At 47.5% G+C, this 17,085-nt stretch overlaps 3 protein-coding genes and 1 pseudogene across 4 annotated transcripts; 2 read left to right on the forward strand and 2 right to left on the reverse strand.

Annotated features, from left to right (window-relative positions):
- The first annotated feature begins 7,280 nt into the window (after positions 1–7,280).
- L226DRAFT_t74 lies at positions 7,281–7,356 on the forward strand (annotated as a pseudogene). Its single transcript has one exon. The product of its transcript is annotated as a tRNA-OTHER (tRNA).
- Positions 7,357–9,749: 2,393 nt separating this feature from the next.
- Positions 9,750–10,822, reverse strand: L226DRAFT_569337 (uncharacterized protein; the record flags this gene model as incomplete). Its single annotated transcript, XM_067684285.1, has 4 exons — positions 9,750–9,787; positions 9,853–9,949; positions 10,000–10,120; positions 10,629–10,822. The coding sequence occupies 4 exons, from the start codon at positions 10,820–10,822 to the stop codon at positions 9,750–9,752; spliced, it is 450 nt and encodes a 149-aa protein (XP_067537706.1).
- Positions 10,823–13,344: 2,522 nt separating this feature from the next.
- Positions 13,345–15,472, forward strand: L226DRAFT_569338 (uncharacterized protein; the record flags this gene model as incomplete). The annotated part of the gene is made up of 6 exons (XM_067684286.1): positions 13,345–13,393; positions 13,447–14,318; positions 14,364–14,450; positions 14,500–14,670; positions 14,721–15,180; positions 15,264–15,472. The coding sequence occupies 6 exons, from the start codon at positions 13,345–13,347 to the stop codon at positions 15,470–15,472; spliced, it is 1,848 nt and encodes a 615-aa protein (XP_067537707.1).
- Positions 15,473–15,703: 231 nt separating this feature from the next.
- Positions 15,704–16,679, reverse strand: L226DRAFT_459660 (uncharacterized protein; the record flags this gene model as incomplete). Its single annotated transcript, XM_067675535.1, has 3 exons — positions 15,704–15,961; positions 16,017–16,212; positions 16,291–16,679. 3 exons carry the CDS (start codon positions 16,677–16,679, stop codon positions 15,704–15,706), a joined length of 843 nt encoding a protein of 280 aa, XP_067537708.1.
- Between the last annotated feature and the right edge of the window lie 406 nt (positions 16,680–17,085).

Consider the following 17,085-nt stretch of genomic DNA (forward strand, 5'->3'; position numbering starts at 1 on the left):
TTTACACAGTATCATGTGACCTAATTGCCTAAAAAGTTCAAAACAGCCTGACTTTGACATAGGATCATTGTGCATTCCTGGGACTAGAATCTGCTGGGTGGAGGGTATTGGTAGGCATCAGTGAGGCATGGAAAGCATCACAAAATTGTAGCATACCTTTTGGGGGATTAATTTAATGTGAACAAAAAATCTTAGCAAGATCATTAGTTACTCCAGCCTCAAGCCATGGAGTGTTAGAATAACTAACAATGTGTGCAGCTTCCACATGGCCGTGGAGTTGTGTGTTGAACATCTGGTTGAGATATTGATGGTGCTACTACAGACAAGCAAGGTGACACAAACTTTGAGGGTGCAGAGGTCGAGTTAGAAGTGCACTGAATGAAGGCAGAAGTGAGAGAGATACAAAGAGAAGGCACGTAGGCACTGCCACATCTGCATGGAGATGGCACTCCAGCCTGATTGCAATTGGTACACCCAACTTCTCGTCCCTCAAGCTATGAGCCCTTCCTAGGTTTTCTACTTGCTCTCTAGCTTGTCTCATTACAATGTTGTATGTATACAATGTCCTCGTCCCTAGCCTGCTCTTCTCAGTCATCTGAATCTCCTCCCTCCATGCATCCACCTCACCTTTACTGTCCATCATGGCCCATAGCAAGCCCTTGAAGAGGAAGAGGACTGTTAGGCTGCCCTCGCCCTCACCTACTGAAGAAGTACCCTCTGCCACCGCAAATTCCTCTGTGGGTAATGGTCGTCAACTGAAGCGGGCCCATATGTTTGAGGAATGGTGGAAGGTGAATGAAAGATCACCCTGGCAGGAGGTACTTGTTATGTCACTCATTGCTTCTCATTTTTGTCTGATCTCACTTGTGAACAGAGGCCCAAATGGAATCATGACATTCAGAGGTATACAAGCACTTTCAAATGCCTCTGGAGATCATCATGGAGGATGCAGTTATCAAGTACTGTTTTTATTGTTGCAAGTGAGTACAAACACTATCTCATTCTCATCCTCATGCAAACCCATCCCCCCTGGCTCCAGACACCCCTCAGAGTTTGTCACTCAGGCACGCACAGACTCCTCCACCAGCAACCTCAACACACTGTTACACACATGTCGACTGTTGCAATCCTGCTCTGGCTTCAGGGCAGGGGACTATTGTCCAATTTGCCAGCGGCTCGACATATAATAAGGCCCAGTTTGGTTACCTCACAACTGTCTGAGTGATGACTACTTGTTAATGGCCATTTGCGATCATTGAGAATCTGCCCCTCAAGGTGATGTTCAAAATGCTCTATGCCAAGGTCAAAACTCTGTCTGAGTCAACTGTCTCCTGTGACATCAATGAGATGTTCACCATCTCAAAGGCCAATGTAGCAGCTTTCCTGCAGTGGCGGCCCACTGTCATTCATATCGCCTTTGATGGATGGACATCACCTAATATTGTCTCCTTTCTCAGAGTAGTTGTTGTCTTCAAAATGTCGGGGGAGTTACAGTCATTCATTTTGGACTTTATCTGGTAAGTGGCTTGATATTCTTGCCCCAACAACTGACTGACATGTTACACAGCCTTAAGGAGGGTCACAGCAGCAGATATCTGGCTGAGAAGTTGCACAAATGTCTGGACTCATTTGGCATCTCAGACAAGGTGGGAAACACCATCTTTCTTCCCTTCATGTTCACACTAACCTCATCATCTACATAGATCTATGGGCAAACTGTGGACAATGCCTCAAATAATGACACAATGGTGAAGGCACTCAGCTGCTGTTTGAATGGCCGGTGTGGACTGCACACCCACATGCGTTGTTTCTGCCACATTGTCAATCTATGTGTCAAAGTATGTGTTTCCCTCATCTTTGTTTTCATCGTAATGCTAACATCCGTGCAGGCTATCTTGCAGCCATTTTTGATAAAGAAGACATCAACCACCTCTGCAGACCTTTCCAACAACAACTCCACCAGCTCTAATGATGAGGATGAAGATGCACATGACCCTGATGTGGCCAGGGATGAAGACTCAGACAGCCAGGATACAGACCCGGAGGGGGACAAGTTGGATCCTGATGCAGAGGTTAATGATGCCGTGGTAATTGAAGAGATCATTATGATGAATGAAGATCCTGTAATGCTTACTGATACTGACCGCCTCTTTGTGCAGAAGACCTTAATGAAGGTACATTCACTTTGCTGATGTCATTTGTGTGCAATCAAACTGACATTGTGTCTTATCACAGATTCATGCACTGACCAAAAAGATATTGCATAGCCCTGTCCTCTGTGAAGCCTTTGCAGAGCTGTGCTGGGAGAACTCTCTTCCTGTTTGCACCCTCATATGCTCTGTGCTGACAAGATGGAACAGTGTTGCCATGGCAAGCTGGCAGGCCCTTGAGCTCCAGGCTCTGCTGGAGGATCTTATCTCTAAGGTAGCCCACAACACCTCGCGAGGCCTGCATCTCCTCCGTTTCAAGCTCTCAGGCAATGAATGGAAGACTATCAAACAACTCAAATGCATTTTCAAAGTAAGTGTGCATGTCCCGCATCCTCGCACATCATGACTCATCATCTCTTAGTTTTTTCTCGAAGACACAGAACATATGTCCGCACGCGGCCACCTCTCATTCATGAAGTGATCCCAGTTATTGACTTCCTCGAAGGAGTGCTCACTGAGGCTGCGGCTGATGTAAACCTCAAGCCCACTGTCCATGTGGCTGCATTGCTCGGCCATGCGGTGCTCAACAAGTACTACAAGAAGACTGATGAATCAATCTTGTATTGATGTGCAATTTGTATGTACTTCAAAGTTGGACTTGCATGCCCCTATTGTTCATGGACTATTGTTCAGACTCATTGTCACATCCCGTGCTCAAGTCCTTCATCCCTGCTACTTTTCTGCCACAACTCCAACAGGACTAGCTCCAAAACTCCACCCCCTTTTCCAGTTATGACTTCATCACCCTCGTTTCTACTCATCATGCCTTACTCGGACATCCGCTCAGACTCCGCTTGCTTCCAGACATCTGCCCTGTCATCCGCCTACATTATGACGTTGTATCCATCACTTATACTTAATAGGCTTGATTGTTTGCTTCCGCCTCGTCACATCCGCATTCCACCTCCTGTCTCTACTCCTATCAGACTCTGACCGGACATTCAGATATTCGTGTATAAGACATACCTTACAGTTGTATAGTTCCTCAGTTCTGATATCTCGTTACTCATCCATCTACTCAGCTACTTGGAACTCAATCTATCTGGCTTCCCTGCAACCCCCATCTGATCCTCCATTGTACCTCCACCTCTGTCTCATGACTTCTGTTCTTGTTTCTGTTCTTAACTCTCTGCTTGACTCTCTTACTTGTAGCTTGCTCTGGTATAAACTCCAGGGCCTCTTGTTGAACTTCTGCAAATTAAAGACATCAACACATCTTCAGGGTGTTGGTCAATAACTTTGCCAAAGTCTTCATTCTCTGTGCACTTTTGGACTTTGGACTATTGGACTTTCATTCAGAGTTTGACTTGTGCACATGGTCCTAATACTCATATTGTCCCTATTCAACTATTGTCCTTTGGTATTATTGTCTAGTCCTATTGTCCTTGAGGAATTTCTCAAGCACTATTGTACTATTTCCTTTATTTTTCCACTCTATTGTCTACTGTCCTATTGTCTGACTTATTATTCCCTTCCCCTTATTGTCTTCATGTTATTATCCTAAGCTCTATTATTCTGTCTCTATTGTCCTTTCTCTATTGTCCTATATTTTATTATTCTGTTCCTATTGTTCCTTCTCTATTGTCCAGTCAGACACAATAGCTTAGATGATGTTGGACAATATTTGTAGAAATTCCCACAGAGACAATACATAAACCCCCATCCCTCAAGAGATGAGAAAGAAGATTTTCTCCCCCCCCATCTCTTCCCACTCTGAAGTTGAGTGCTCTCTAAGTCATACGCATACATCTATGTTCACGAAGTGAGGCATCCTTGAGTGATCCACTTTGCATTGTCAAGTCGTATTCAAGTCATCATATGAGACCTACAATATGTCTACTATTAGTCCCAACGGGGACTATCATTAAGTATTATCTGGTTATGTCTTTTGGAATATTCCCTAACACTACCCCAAACAACTGAGGTACCATCTAATTTCACTCAGATCCAATAGCCTCAGGTGAGGGTTGTTTCATACAATCAACTTCCACACACATCCAGGTCACTGCAGCTCCAGATCCAGCTCATTGTCTTTGATCCACAAGCAATATATCTATTAAACATATATATGAAGGCATTTTATCACTATTTAAAATAAAACATGTGGGAATTGCACCACACGCAACTGTTGGACTATCTGTCCCATTATCCATGTGTTATTATCCTTTCCTCAACCTCACGGTGGACTAGGCCAGTCTTGGTGTCTCGAAAACTGTAACATGGTCACTCTGTGACCTGCCCATTACATTCACCCTCCCAGTGAAGCGTCAGGCTCTGGGGCTTCATATGCCTTTCCATCGGCAAGCGTGAGGGTTGAACGTTCAACCTCATCTGCAGCTCATTGGTATTTGAACCTTTGATCTGGATCTGCATTGATCTGTGATCTGCAGATCCAGATCTCCAGCTCACAATACCTGCAGGTATCCCTGCAAGTGACCTGGAGCTGCACTCAGCCTTAGCTCAAATCTGCTCACAAGGTCTCCATCAGTATTTCTCAATTTATCTGCAGCATCCTGTGTACATGGGCACTTCTGCCATTGAACCTTGACTACATCCATATCCCTGTCCTCTCTCCTCATAACCTCTTATAACTAAGCTAGATGACTGATGTAGCTATCTGTGATGCACTATACAAGATTCAGAATCCTTCCTCAACTCCAGAATACCTACAATATACAGAATGCACCTACACATATCCAAGCTCAATCAGGTAAACCCAGTAAACAGCAAGCAGCAATCACAATGAGCTGTAGGGAGGTCTCCGAAGGACCTTGAGCCATTTGCATGCCATAGGATAGTGGGTCTGAGATGTTTTGAAAATATGCAGAGGATATTTGAACTCTGAATCCTGGATGCATCTGAACACATCTAAATATTATCTGCAACCATCTGAAAATGTCTACAAATGTCTGATCCAGACATTTCAGATAGGAAATTGTGATGCAAAGTGAGTGAACTGAACATTGTTTGTTTTAGCAGACTGTAGGATGACCAAAATAATTAGAATCTTTATCATGATAGTGTGACAACTTAATATATGAATTTTTTTGTCCATTTGACTGCAATTCAGCTCAATCACATTTGAAAGCTGGTGACAGCTTTACTGAGTGAGTGTCACTGCATGGAACCTGAACAGCCTCTACTCATGTTGTTACTTCAGCAAAGGAAGCATTAAGTGGATAATATAAGCAAGATAAACACTAGCATGTCAATGCAAGTGCTCACTTGACAGACAGATAAGCATCTGCATGTCTGACCCTGGTTGGCTGGCAATGTCATATATACACTGAAGACATTGAATCATTGCTGTTTACACTCAGCTTGTCACAAGCATCCACCTGCCTCAGAAGACCCCAAATCAGTTCTCATCTGTTCTGCTTGAAATCTACACTGTTTGATTTATCTTGTCAATGTGCAGGTGCTGGTACCACTTTCATATAAGAATACTGAATTTGGCAGTGACCTCTCTCAGCAACCCCTTGACATATTTCATCAGTTATTGGCATATGGCTGGTCAGACAGTCTGGAGAACAGGTGAAGGGGTTTATTGGGGGTAGTGTTGAGGGCTTTACAGTGGTAAGTTGTATTCTCAGCTGCTCTCTTCAGTACACAACTCACCCTCCCATATGCCTGTACCCTCATGGTGCTTAGTACACTGTCACAATTGATATTTGACTATACAACTGTGTATAGTAAATTGAATCCATACTGTGCATTTTTCCCTGCAAGTTTTCATTATCCTCATACTAGTGTTGCAAGCATGTCCCCTTGACTTCAGGGTGTTTACTGCACCCTATTTAGTGGCTGTGAGTTTTGCATTTTGCTCATAGGCTCACAGCACAATATCAAAGTATGCGAATTATAGAACATATCATGGGTTAGTAGCATCACTTTGCTACTGTTTAGTATTAGTGGATTAAGCTGGACCTGCAACATTCTCAATTATCCAGCTTGAGCATCTAGTGTGCCAAGTCCATTCCATGCACCTCAGAGTCATACCTTCAGTCTTAACTCTTGCTGTGCTTGACTGTCGCTCTATGGCTTGAACTCAAGCCTTTTCTTCTGACCTTCATTGGGCTATTGTACACATGCACTATGCCTAAAAGCTCAGCTGTCAAGAGATCAGCAAGACTATTGGTATTAGCATCTGCATGGTTCAGCACATACTATGCCACTTTCATGATACTGGAGATGCTGCTGCTGGGCAGGGCACTTGGCCAAGCAAGATCAATGAGGGGCACAGAGAAGTAACTTCATATCATGAATTACTGCTGATACATGCTGATTGTATTGTAGTATCTTTCTGCATACCTCAAGCATACCCCAGATGAGAAGCTTCAGGCACAGCTGCAAGAAATGTGTGAGGTTAATGTCTTGCTCTCCACTGTATGGCAAACCATCCACAAGATGTGGTCCATAAGCAAGAAGGCATGGGATCATGTCCCAGAGCTGAGCTTGGAGCTAACACTATTCTTTAGTCCACACACTACAGATTGTGAAAGTTGCCTTGAAGCAAAGTCATGAGCATCATATGAATTTTATAGCTCATATGGGGATCAATTATGAGCCTGAACAGCTTGTCTTTGTGGATGAAAGTTCTTTCAACAGCCAGATGGCTTATCAAGGTCATGCATGGGCCTCAAAGGGAGACAAGCTGTTTGAGGCTGTTTTTGAGGGAAGAGGTATGTTGAATTGTTGGATTTCCTCTTTACCAAGTGCTCACTCTTGGTGCCTATTCATAGATATTTAGTGTGACCTGCACTCATTTTTGATAGGATACTCTGGTGTGAGATTGTCAATGGAGCATTCAACATGGAGCAAATTACCATGTTCATACATGGACTATTTTTATTAGGACTGTGCCGCATTACTTGTAAGATAATCAGAGTGATAACAAAGTCCGGTCAATGGATAAATAGTGTCACTAGTGAGGACTTCAGCAATGCTATTAGCAATGCCCTGCGGTGATGGGTATCATGAACGACCGAGTGCGAATGTGAATGAATGAATGATATACTCTGACACCTGATGAGTTCAAAATCAAATGGGGTTTTAGTCAGGCTTGACCAATGCACAGTAGTTCAGAGGTATAGAGCATCTGAGCATGTAACCAGGGAGGTCACTGGTTCAAATCCAGCCTGTGTTATTTTTCTTGGGTAGCTGTTGTCTCATCTCATTATTTGGAGCCCACCACAAGGGATTCCTTCTATCGGAAGTCAGACCTGGCATTTTGAGACCGACACAGTGGTTGCTCAGGAGGTCAACAGCAGTAATGTTGTTGTCCTCTATTTTGAGAACTGGATTGGGGTCCAGAGTAGAGTCCAGGTTCAGACTTAGAGCTGGTACAACAAGCTCTGAGGGAGAAGGCAACTGAGGGACTTCACATCTAAGTGCAAAGTTGAGGTCCGGGGGCAGATGACCAGAAAATAGGTTGGAGAGCAGAGGTCCAAAGAGTAAAGAATAACATTGGATTAACAAGATATCCAAACTACTGAAGTTAAATGCCTGCTGCGCCAGTACTTTTACTTTTATACTAAAAGTCCTGGGCTTCAGAATACTAATGGAAATGGATGACCAATGTAAGGTAAGTAAAAACCTAAGTAAGAAAAGGCATAAAGGATCCAAGCAGAGGTCCAGACAGAAGAGTCCCGAGCCAAGAGAAGAAACTATGGAAAATTCTGTAACAAGAACCTGCTAGAGGCTGCTAGTAAGTCTGGAGTCCGGATGTCTGGAGATGTAAGTTCAGAGTCTGGAGTTCAGGCTTCAGCATGGTTGTGACACTATTGAAGCAGATGCAGCCAGCCATTCTCAGCATCAAATTCTGTTATCACCATGGACAATGCAAAGATTCATCAGAAATTATTGAGTTGATTGAGGCCATTCATCACGATTGGCGCCCATGTCAAAGAATCTGCGTTCTCTTGACTTGTGACCACCACCACTTCTTTCACCCTCTCCGTCCTCGCTCCAGCTGGGGAGACCTGACTGTGGCAAATGTGTTTCACACTCTGCAGGGTCAGGTCTTCAAGAAGATCCTTTTCATCATCCTGCACCAGCATTCGCCTGCTCTTCCGCGACCCTTTGTCCAATTTGCGGTCATCCTCTGAACACCCCTCAAGTCACGTGAACCTCGTTGTCAAGCGCCTCATCCAGCTCACTTTGCAACACACAGATGGATTTTGCTGAGGACACTACAATTCAGCAGGTAAAGTCTCACACCTCCTCACTGTTCATTGAAGATGTAGTAGAAGTATGTGGCAAAATGTATGATCTCTAATGTACCCCAAGGCTGCTGCGTTGCAAGATCTGAGGCAACTTGGATTGCCCGATTTGCCAGGGTGATAACAAGATCAACCACAGTTTCTCACCGAGCTTTCCCATTGCTGACAGCATGTTCAGTTATCCGTGCTCACATGGCATCTGCACGACTTGTGCGCAAAGTTGGTATGAGCAGCAGGAGAAGAAGCAGAATGGCTGATCTGCAGACACTTGGTTCAAGTGCCCGGTCAGCCGTCAGTCCACTGATGGTCACTGTGGTAGGTGTTCAACATGTTGTTTGAGGGACTTGTACTATACTGTCTCGCATTCCCATCATTACATGGGTCTACTGTACCATTCCCACTCGCGTCAGGTTAGATTGTAATGCACACATAAGTCTTCCATTCACCGATGAAATAGCGATATTTGAATATTCCTTCATACCTCAGCATAACAAGCAAAGGCCAGCACAGGACAACTGCATAGCGGTGAACTCCCTCTGGCAGTCACTACACACCGGCATCGTCAACGCCTCAGGACGCGCTGAAGGCAATGCTTTGCTGCGACACGTACCCACTATGTTCAATGTTGGCCAGAGCTTTCCGATTGACTTGCAGAGTACTACAGACGTACATATCATTCACCGTTTCCTTTATTCTGACACATCACCACTATGCTACTCGTTTTGAGACCCCGAGCACGTTGAATGTCTCATCCTGCTGTTGGCTGCAGTGCGCCTCAGAGCGATCACAATGGCCTATGTCGAGCTCTGTGAAGTCTTATATATTGACAAAAGTGAATCTACACACCTATGTCGAGCTCTGTGAAGTCTAAGGACTCCAGAGCTCGACACAGCGCCGTCTGTACAGTGCACATTATGTAAGCTATGCAACTGTACAGTAGACCAAGCCACAGCCCTCAGAGAGCGCTCAAAGAATCCACAAAGCGAAAAAGAAAAATTGCTGTGTCAGTTGGAAGTTGGGTGTTCAATCCCGAGACTGCGCAAATATTAAATGGTGGTAGAAGCGCCGATAACTCGGAGGGGAAAGTAGCGAGCGACTAATCGTAAAGAGAGGTGTAAGTATGCAATGTGGTCATCACAGGGAATAAATCGCGACTTGAACGGGTCACAGGAAACTCGAGTAATCACTCGGAGTTCAACACTATACACTGTTGTTGTTGACCCCGTCAGTCACCAGTCAGAGCGAGTGTTGGGTAAAAGGTCAGTCATGTCAGGTCAATGGCTAACCGGTCAGAACTCGAAGCCGAGAACCAGGGAAATTAGTCATAGGGCATAACCGACTGTAGTAGTTGAATATCTGAATTACAGTGAAGTGTATGCTAATTCAAAGCCAGAGGGGGGTCTAGGACTGGAGAGACTCACATATCTCAGTCTCCTGGTCATAACTCTGAATGCCACCCCTCCAGCGGCGCAGAAGGGCGGCCTCTGGGTCCTCAGGAACCTCCGGACCCTCCGGGCCCTGGGGAGTAGAATCAGGCTCATAGTGCCAAGCTTTGCGCTTCAGCCGACGAATTGGAAGGTGACCTGCATCTGCATGGTCTCGGAGTCGGGAATCCGTACGAGGGACATGTTGTGTACAGTGGAGGGGTATAGGCGGTTGCATCGCTTCGTGTGGATGAGACCAAACAGGCTGAACAATAATTGTTCAGCATCTGCGGAGTTTGTGGGTATGGAGAGAATTCAGCACCAGATAAGAACTCGCAGTTGAAGCAATAACCATTAATGTACGGGTTGAGGAACACAGCAGCCAAAATGAAGAGTTCCTGTTCCGCACCAGCACCCCTTCCAGCATGCCTCGAGACGGGCTAGCATTTGCTCACGGACTTCAGGCTCAATAGTATCACTGTCAAATATGCGAAAGAGATTGGTGAGGGTAACAAGGACGTGGTCAAGATGGGTGTGCAGAGTCTGGAGGATGTTTGTAGTGATAGCGAGGGGCTTGAGGTGTGCCACCAGTGACATGAATGAGAATGTTAGACAATAACAATCCTGAGCCGTACACCATGTACCAATGAAGATGCTGCCAGAATTCCTTATCATCAACACCCTCAATGACCCTCCTCGCTGTTGCCTTTGAATTCAGGGTTTGGCTCTTCTCAGCGATCTCAAGCAACTTCTCATGGTTCCTCATGACGCACACCTTCATGGCTGGTTCCACGGCAGAAAGATGGGAGACAGCCTGGAAGTGAGTCGTCCAGCGTGTGGGGGCAGGAAGGATGAGAGCGAGGGGATGGGTACGATCCGGATTGGTCCACAGCTGGGCCTGATGAAAAAGTTCTAGGGCACGGCTGTGGTTGTTGAACCACCGGACGATATCCAAAGCCTCAGTCATGGTGGAAGAATAGAGTGAGGTAGTTGCCGGCAAGGAGGCTAGACTGGTTGGTGTCCCCAACAGACAACGGTCACCAGCCAGTCATACTTCTCCGCAGAGGAGACAATGAGCGTGTTTCCCATCTGGACCATCATCTGTGACCCATATAATAGGATACTGGTACATTGATTGCATACACTCCATGTCAGCCTCAATGATTTAGTGTTCATTGCCGGTCTTTGGTCTCCCCTTCATGTTGTGCGTGCTGATAGGAGGAAAAACCTGTAACAGGATGCAAAGTGCCGCCACGCACGACAGACAGTCAACCGGAACATCACTAACATGTTTGAAATGCTTTGAAGGTACTACTCACCTCACAATCAACAGACATCATCAAAGTAATAACATCAGTCTTTGCAATGTTCCACCAACCATCATCGCTCTGGCCAGTCAAAATTTCCCTGCAACCTGTTCTGCAGTCTTTCCTCGATTTTCTTCACTGCGTCTGCAAGGATCGGACCAGCAAGGTCACATCGAATCTCAGCACCCGGAATCCAGCGCAGCATGAAGTATTTGAACTCGACATTATCAGTGATGTTGAAGGGGATACCACAGACCACAAACATGTCAAGCATAGACTCCGCAAATTCACCACAAAGTGCCACCATCCAGTTCCACTGCGGGACCTCCGCACCCTCAAAGTGGTTGATGTCTTCAGCCGCTTTGATGGTGAACACCTCACCCCGTCTGTGTCAATCTAGCTTCATTTTCCCGGGGGCGGCAGCTGATTCTCAGTCCTCTGGTCTATCCCTTCGCAGAGATCTGCGACTCTCTGCCACTGTTGCAGTGTGAGATGTGGACAGTGCCATCTCATGTGCTAACATTGTCTCCTTGCCACAGATGGGTATGACACCCAATAGCTAAGCAATGACATATCACATCCCGATAGTTGCTGCCCGATGGCAGATGCAGCTAACTCGAACAAGCCTCACCCGAGCCTGACGCACACTCTTCCTCCACATGGTGTCTGACCCTGCCTGGCACCTGATTGCTTTTTTCACCCTTTTGAGTGCATCATAGCCACAATCATAGTGGCTGTGCTATACCAACCCATCCAGATATGGTAATGTCATTCTAACAGCCTCTAGCCAGCCATTGTTGTGACTATAACTTCTTCATTTCATGTCTGATTTGCATGTAATTAGATGTGTTACAACCACATTGATGTTGTGCATGTATCGGTAATGTGTAAATTGCAGTAACTATAATAGACACTACAATATGTGTCTTGCTACAGCAATACCATGACCTCAAAACAAATCACTGATATTGATGTCAATTGTTTATATTATTTCATGATCTTAATATCACGCAATTGTTGTATCATACTGCTTTCTATTGATACCTTACTTGTTATACTTTATTGACCTGTTACCATATGCTCCTCCTGAAACACCCTCTGGGTATATTGCTGATACTATCCTCATAGTTATTCAATCATCTCCAAACTTCATACACAGGTGTATATATATGACATGTATATTTGGCTCCTTAATTAGCCCTTACAGAGCTATATCTGCTTTGTAGCAGTGAAAGTGCACTACTAGGCTTCAGCACTTCAAATGTTAGTGCTATATATCATGCTTCATCTTAACTAATTTTGGCCATTTCTTTTGAGATGTAATTCTAGAGCACTAAGCTACTGGATTACCAACTTAGAGCCTTATTGGTTGAGATTCAATTTCAGTGAAAAACCGGGTTTTCTGGGTTTATCTGAGGTTATCTAGAGTTAGCCTATCAAAATGGTTAGATTGAGACGTACTCAGATGACTGTAGATCACCCTATGTCCTGTAGAAAACTGTTTGAGTTATCTCCAGATATCTGAATATGTCTTCAACCATCTAAAGTGGTGTGTTTTTATCTGGACATGCATAGAACAATGTAGATGAATAACAGAATATTCCGTGCCTATCTGATCCTTTCCCGCATTCACCTGATGCCCCCCACCTGCATGCCCACCCGCACTCCCCCTGCCCTGTGCCCTGGCCTCTGCCCTGCGCCCCTGCCCTCCCCCCACCCCCCCCCCTTGCCCTGCCATACCCATCCCCGCCATCTACGTCTATGCCTGCTGCTTTTGTTCCTGTTGCCACCACCACTGCCCACATCCATACCCGCGTCACTGCCTGCCCGTATCCAAATACATACTGTTGCCACTGACTCCCATGCTTACCACCCTCCCTCGCACTAGAACAACCACTCACATCATTGAGTGTGCTTGAAGTGTGTATATGCATGCTTGCAGTGTGCTTGAAAAGGGTATATGCATGCTTACAGCAGGTCCGGATAATGAGACGTCCGCGTTTTTGTTTGAGAGGGGAAAGTACATGTCGATCTTCCGAACGCATCTTCCGACGTCATCTTTGCGGCGCGGGCTTGTTAGACGCCCATCCCGTCGCTCTTGTTCTCCTTCTACCAACATCCCATTGCTCATACTCCCATTCTCTCTCTCACTCTCAGATGAGCTCTGTCGACGGCGACGGCGATGGCAAAGGACGACCTTGATCAATGGGTCAAGGACATCGGCCCAGAGGGTGAGTATATGCGCTGCAGTCTCACACAGTTTGTCACGCTGACCGTTCTAAAGAGTCCCTCCAGTACGTCCCGATGGAGTTTGGCCCGAAGCAACTCAAGCGGAAGCGCACTGGCGCTTCAAAACCCGTGAAGGCAGCCTCCTCTGGGAAGAAGAGTGGGCCGTCCAAGGGGAAGGGTGGGAAGGGTGGGAAGGAGAAGGCTCAGTCAAAGGGCACAGCGGCGAAGGCGAAGGCGAGCGAGAGCAAGGGTGGAGAGAAGGGAGTAAAGGCGCGGGATGGTAGAGGTGCGCCCCATCCGCAACGCAAGGTTGACCCCAAGATCGACGCACTATTTCCGCCATCTTCTGACAACGACGAGGAGGAGGAGGAGGAGATTGCTCTTCTCAAGCACGCCCGACTGTCCCGCCGCGACGAGCCTATCAAGCTCAGCGATGATGACGGCATGGACATCAAGCCCATCCAGCTCGATGACGACGATGACGACGACGACGATGTCAAGCCAGCACCACACAAGTGTCATCGCAAGTCTGAGCCTAGTATTGAGGGCCAGAGCTTCAGCGCATATATCATGCTTGAGCCTGACGAGGTGCACGCAATCCCGAAGACGTCGTTGTCGCGCTTCCGAGGCAAGGGCGCCGCACCCGCACCGCCAAAGCCGAAGCTCCGGGGTCTGTTTGAGTTTGACGGTGATGTCTCATACCACGAGTTCTTGGAGAGGTTCGCAAATGCATGCCACACCCTCACTCACCGTCTCGAGCCTGAAGAGATGACTTGGCAATTTGAGAGGCCGGCAAACAGCCATATCCGGCCTCTGACCAACAAGAGCGGTTACCAGTCGATGCTCAAGCAGCTGCAGTCAGGCAAGGTGAAGGTCATCAACATCCGCCACCCGTCTGTGAAGGAGAACAGTCCACCGTCCAAAACTGTAAGTGTTGCAGCGCATACATCGACGTCTTGCTGACCTGCACAGTATCACGATCATAACGAGGTGCAATCTGAAGATGAGTACGGTGACATGAGAAGACACCCCTCAAAGTACTCTGTCCAGTCGCAACTTGTACGTCCTCATATTTTACGATGCAGGGCCCTCTACATTATTCCCACAGCTTGCGGCAGAGCGCAGCCTGCACGATCCGATGAAGATGCTTGAAGAGAAGTATCCAGAAGGCAACTATGCGGACGTGTTCCCTGGCAAGAAGAAGCGGTGGTATGCGGGCGAGGATGGGCTATTCTGGGAGCTGACACGGGTTCAGATGCAAGCCTGGGCGGTTGCTTTGGTGCGTCATCCAGCGAGGCTCCTGGCCATTCACTGACTGGGAGCAATCAGTCGGCGAAAGCACCGGGAGTCGACATCAATACACCACCTTTTTCCATGCATTTTGCCACCAAGCATGGTATCAAACCGCCCAAGACACCGCACACATCAAACACGGCCAGCACTTCGAGTTCTGTTGCGCCCAACGCCGGTGTCAGCACTTCAGTTCCTGGCTCGTCTATCACTCTTGACGCTATGAGTCTTTTCGCATCGCTCTTCTCATCTGCTCCCGCTCACCTCCTTGTTCCTGCACCTAACCAGATTCCCTCCCTCGGCATCTCTCCAGCACTCGCACAACAGCTCTCCATGCTCTCGTCGCTCTCTCAGCCTTTGCAGCAACCTCAATCTGCTCTCGTGCAACCATTTTTCTCATACCCTCCATCGTCCTCTGTCGCTCAGCAGCTTCCCGCTTTTGCTCAGCCTGCATACAATGAACAATATCTCGCACTCGCACAACAGGTCCCGCCTCTTGGTCCGCAGGTTCCCACATCATCGTCACCGCTGCATTCTGCTCCGCTTTTGCTCCCTCGTCCATCATGCTCAGAGGCTTCGCAGTCGCCTCCTCTGCAACATCCGCTAGCATGTCATGCGATGTTTCCATGCTGCCTGGTCTTGGCGCCCTGCCTGCCGTCCTTTCTTCGACCAGCTCATCAGCGCTGCACATCAACACTACACCTTCTGGATCAGACGTCACACATGCCCAAGGAGAAGGCGAGTTTGGGTTCACAAAAGATGGATGGCAGTGTTTCAGTGGGAGCCTGTGACAATACTGACAAGTACCGTACATTCTATTGTTCTTCTCTGTCTGTCATTACTCTGCTCTGTCATTACTGCATCTTCTCTGGAGTTATGTAACCTGCGTGTGCGAACCACTGCACTGCCATGTCTGCTGTAATGCACCCACACACTTCGAGGAGCGCTCCTATTGGATCTGGCGCAACTCGCATCTCCAAAGCGTGTCTTCGGATCCATGCTTTGACTGGCTGTAGTCAATATCAAGAATAAATGAGAGACATCAAATACATACGGGTGCTGAACGACTCTTCGATAGGGTTTAGATCGGGCAAGTATGCTGGGAGATAGAGCAGGAGAGCACCTGCATATCCTGAGCATATATGCGCACTTAGCATGAGTGATCGGCACATACCCGCGTTGCGTACAGCATCAACAAGTGCTTCGTTGTGGTGGATGCGGCAGTTGTCCACCACGAGAACACTCCGAGGCTCCAGCGGCCAGCGGCCCATCTGCGGGAGCTGCCGTCGCCAGTGTAGACCATGGCACTGCCAGAATCATATTGAAAAGACTTACAACGTCCTCAACGATGAAGTCATAAAACTCTTGAGTGTCATACGAGCCCAGAACTGCGCGAGTAGCGATGTAGCCGTCCTTCGTGAGTGCCACAGCTAGTGAGTAGTGATCACCTCGCACGAAGACATCGGAGATCTCTGCGCGCTCTCCTGCCATAGCATATCCACGGCGACGACAGGTGGTGTGGTCGTTCTTGCTCGTTTCATCGACAAAGACAAGCTCCTCACCCGTACCAAGGAACTGCTCTGCCACCATGTCCCTCCACTCAGCTCACAACTCCTCATCCTGCTCCACCGCTAGCTTCTGCAGTTGCTTATGCGTGAGTCCAACGTCTTGTAGACAGGTGTGTAGGGCGCTCCGGGAGATGACGATGTTGCAGTGGTGTCCCAGCCACCAGATGAGCTCATCCAGGTAGGTATCGGGATGGGTATGCAAGAGAGCCCGCATCCCTTCAACAGCAGCCCTCGTGACCAGCTGCTTGCGACCTTTGAGAGGGGATGGAGGGCCGACGACGTCGCCCAGCTCACTGAAGACCTTGAGCCAGCGGTAGAGACTTGCGCGGGAGATGTTCAGTGTGGTGCAAATGTCGTCTTCAGCCCATCCGAGTTCCCAGAGCTGCAGGGCGCGTTCCTTGATGTTCTCGCAGATCTTGTGGTTCCCCATGGCAGCCGGAAAGCCAGAACGAGGTGAAGGGAGATCCAAGGCAAGACAATTGGTCGTTGTAGTGGAAGGAGACCACAGAGAATGGATTTATTGGAGCTGACTACGTTACAGTCAGGAGAACAAGAGCGACAGGATGGGCGTCTAACAGGCCCACGCTGCGAGGATGACGTCGGAAGATGCGTTTGGAAGATTGACATGTACTTTTCCCTCTCAAACAAAAACGCGGACGTCTCATTACCATCCGGAACTGCTGTAAACTCATTGCACATTGTGGGTTGCCATGAAGAACTTGGTAACACAGCAGAAGCAGAGAGGTGTCGATGATGGTGGTGCTGGAGAGAGGGACCTTGAGCGCGACAATGTCCAAGTCGCTGAGCTATAAAGAGGGGTGACCTCATGTGACATC

This window comes from Lentinus tigrinus (assembly GCF_003813185.1).
Source record: "Lentinus tigrinus ALCF2SS1-7 unplaced genomic scaffold L226scaffold_7, whole genome shotgun sequence".
NCBI classification, from domain to species: Eukaryota; Fungi; Basidiomycota; class Agaricomycetes; order Polyporales; family Polyporaceae; genus Lentinus; species Lentinus tigrinus.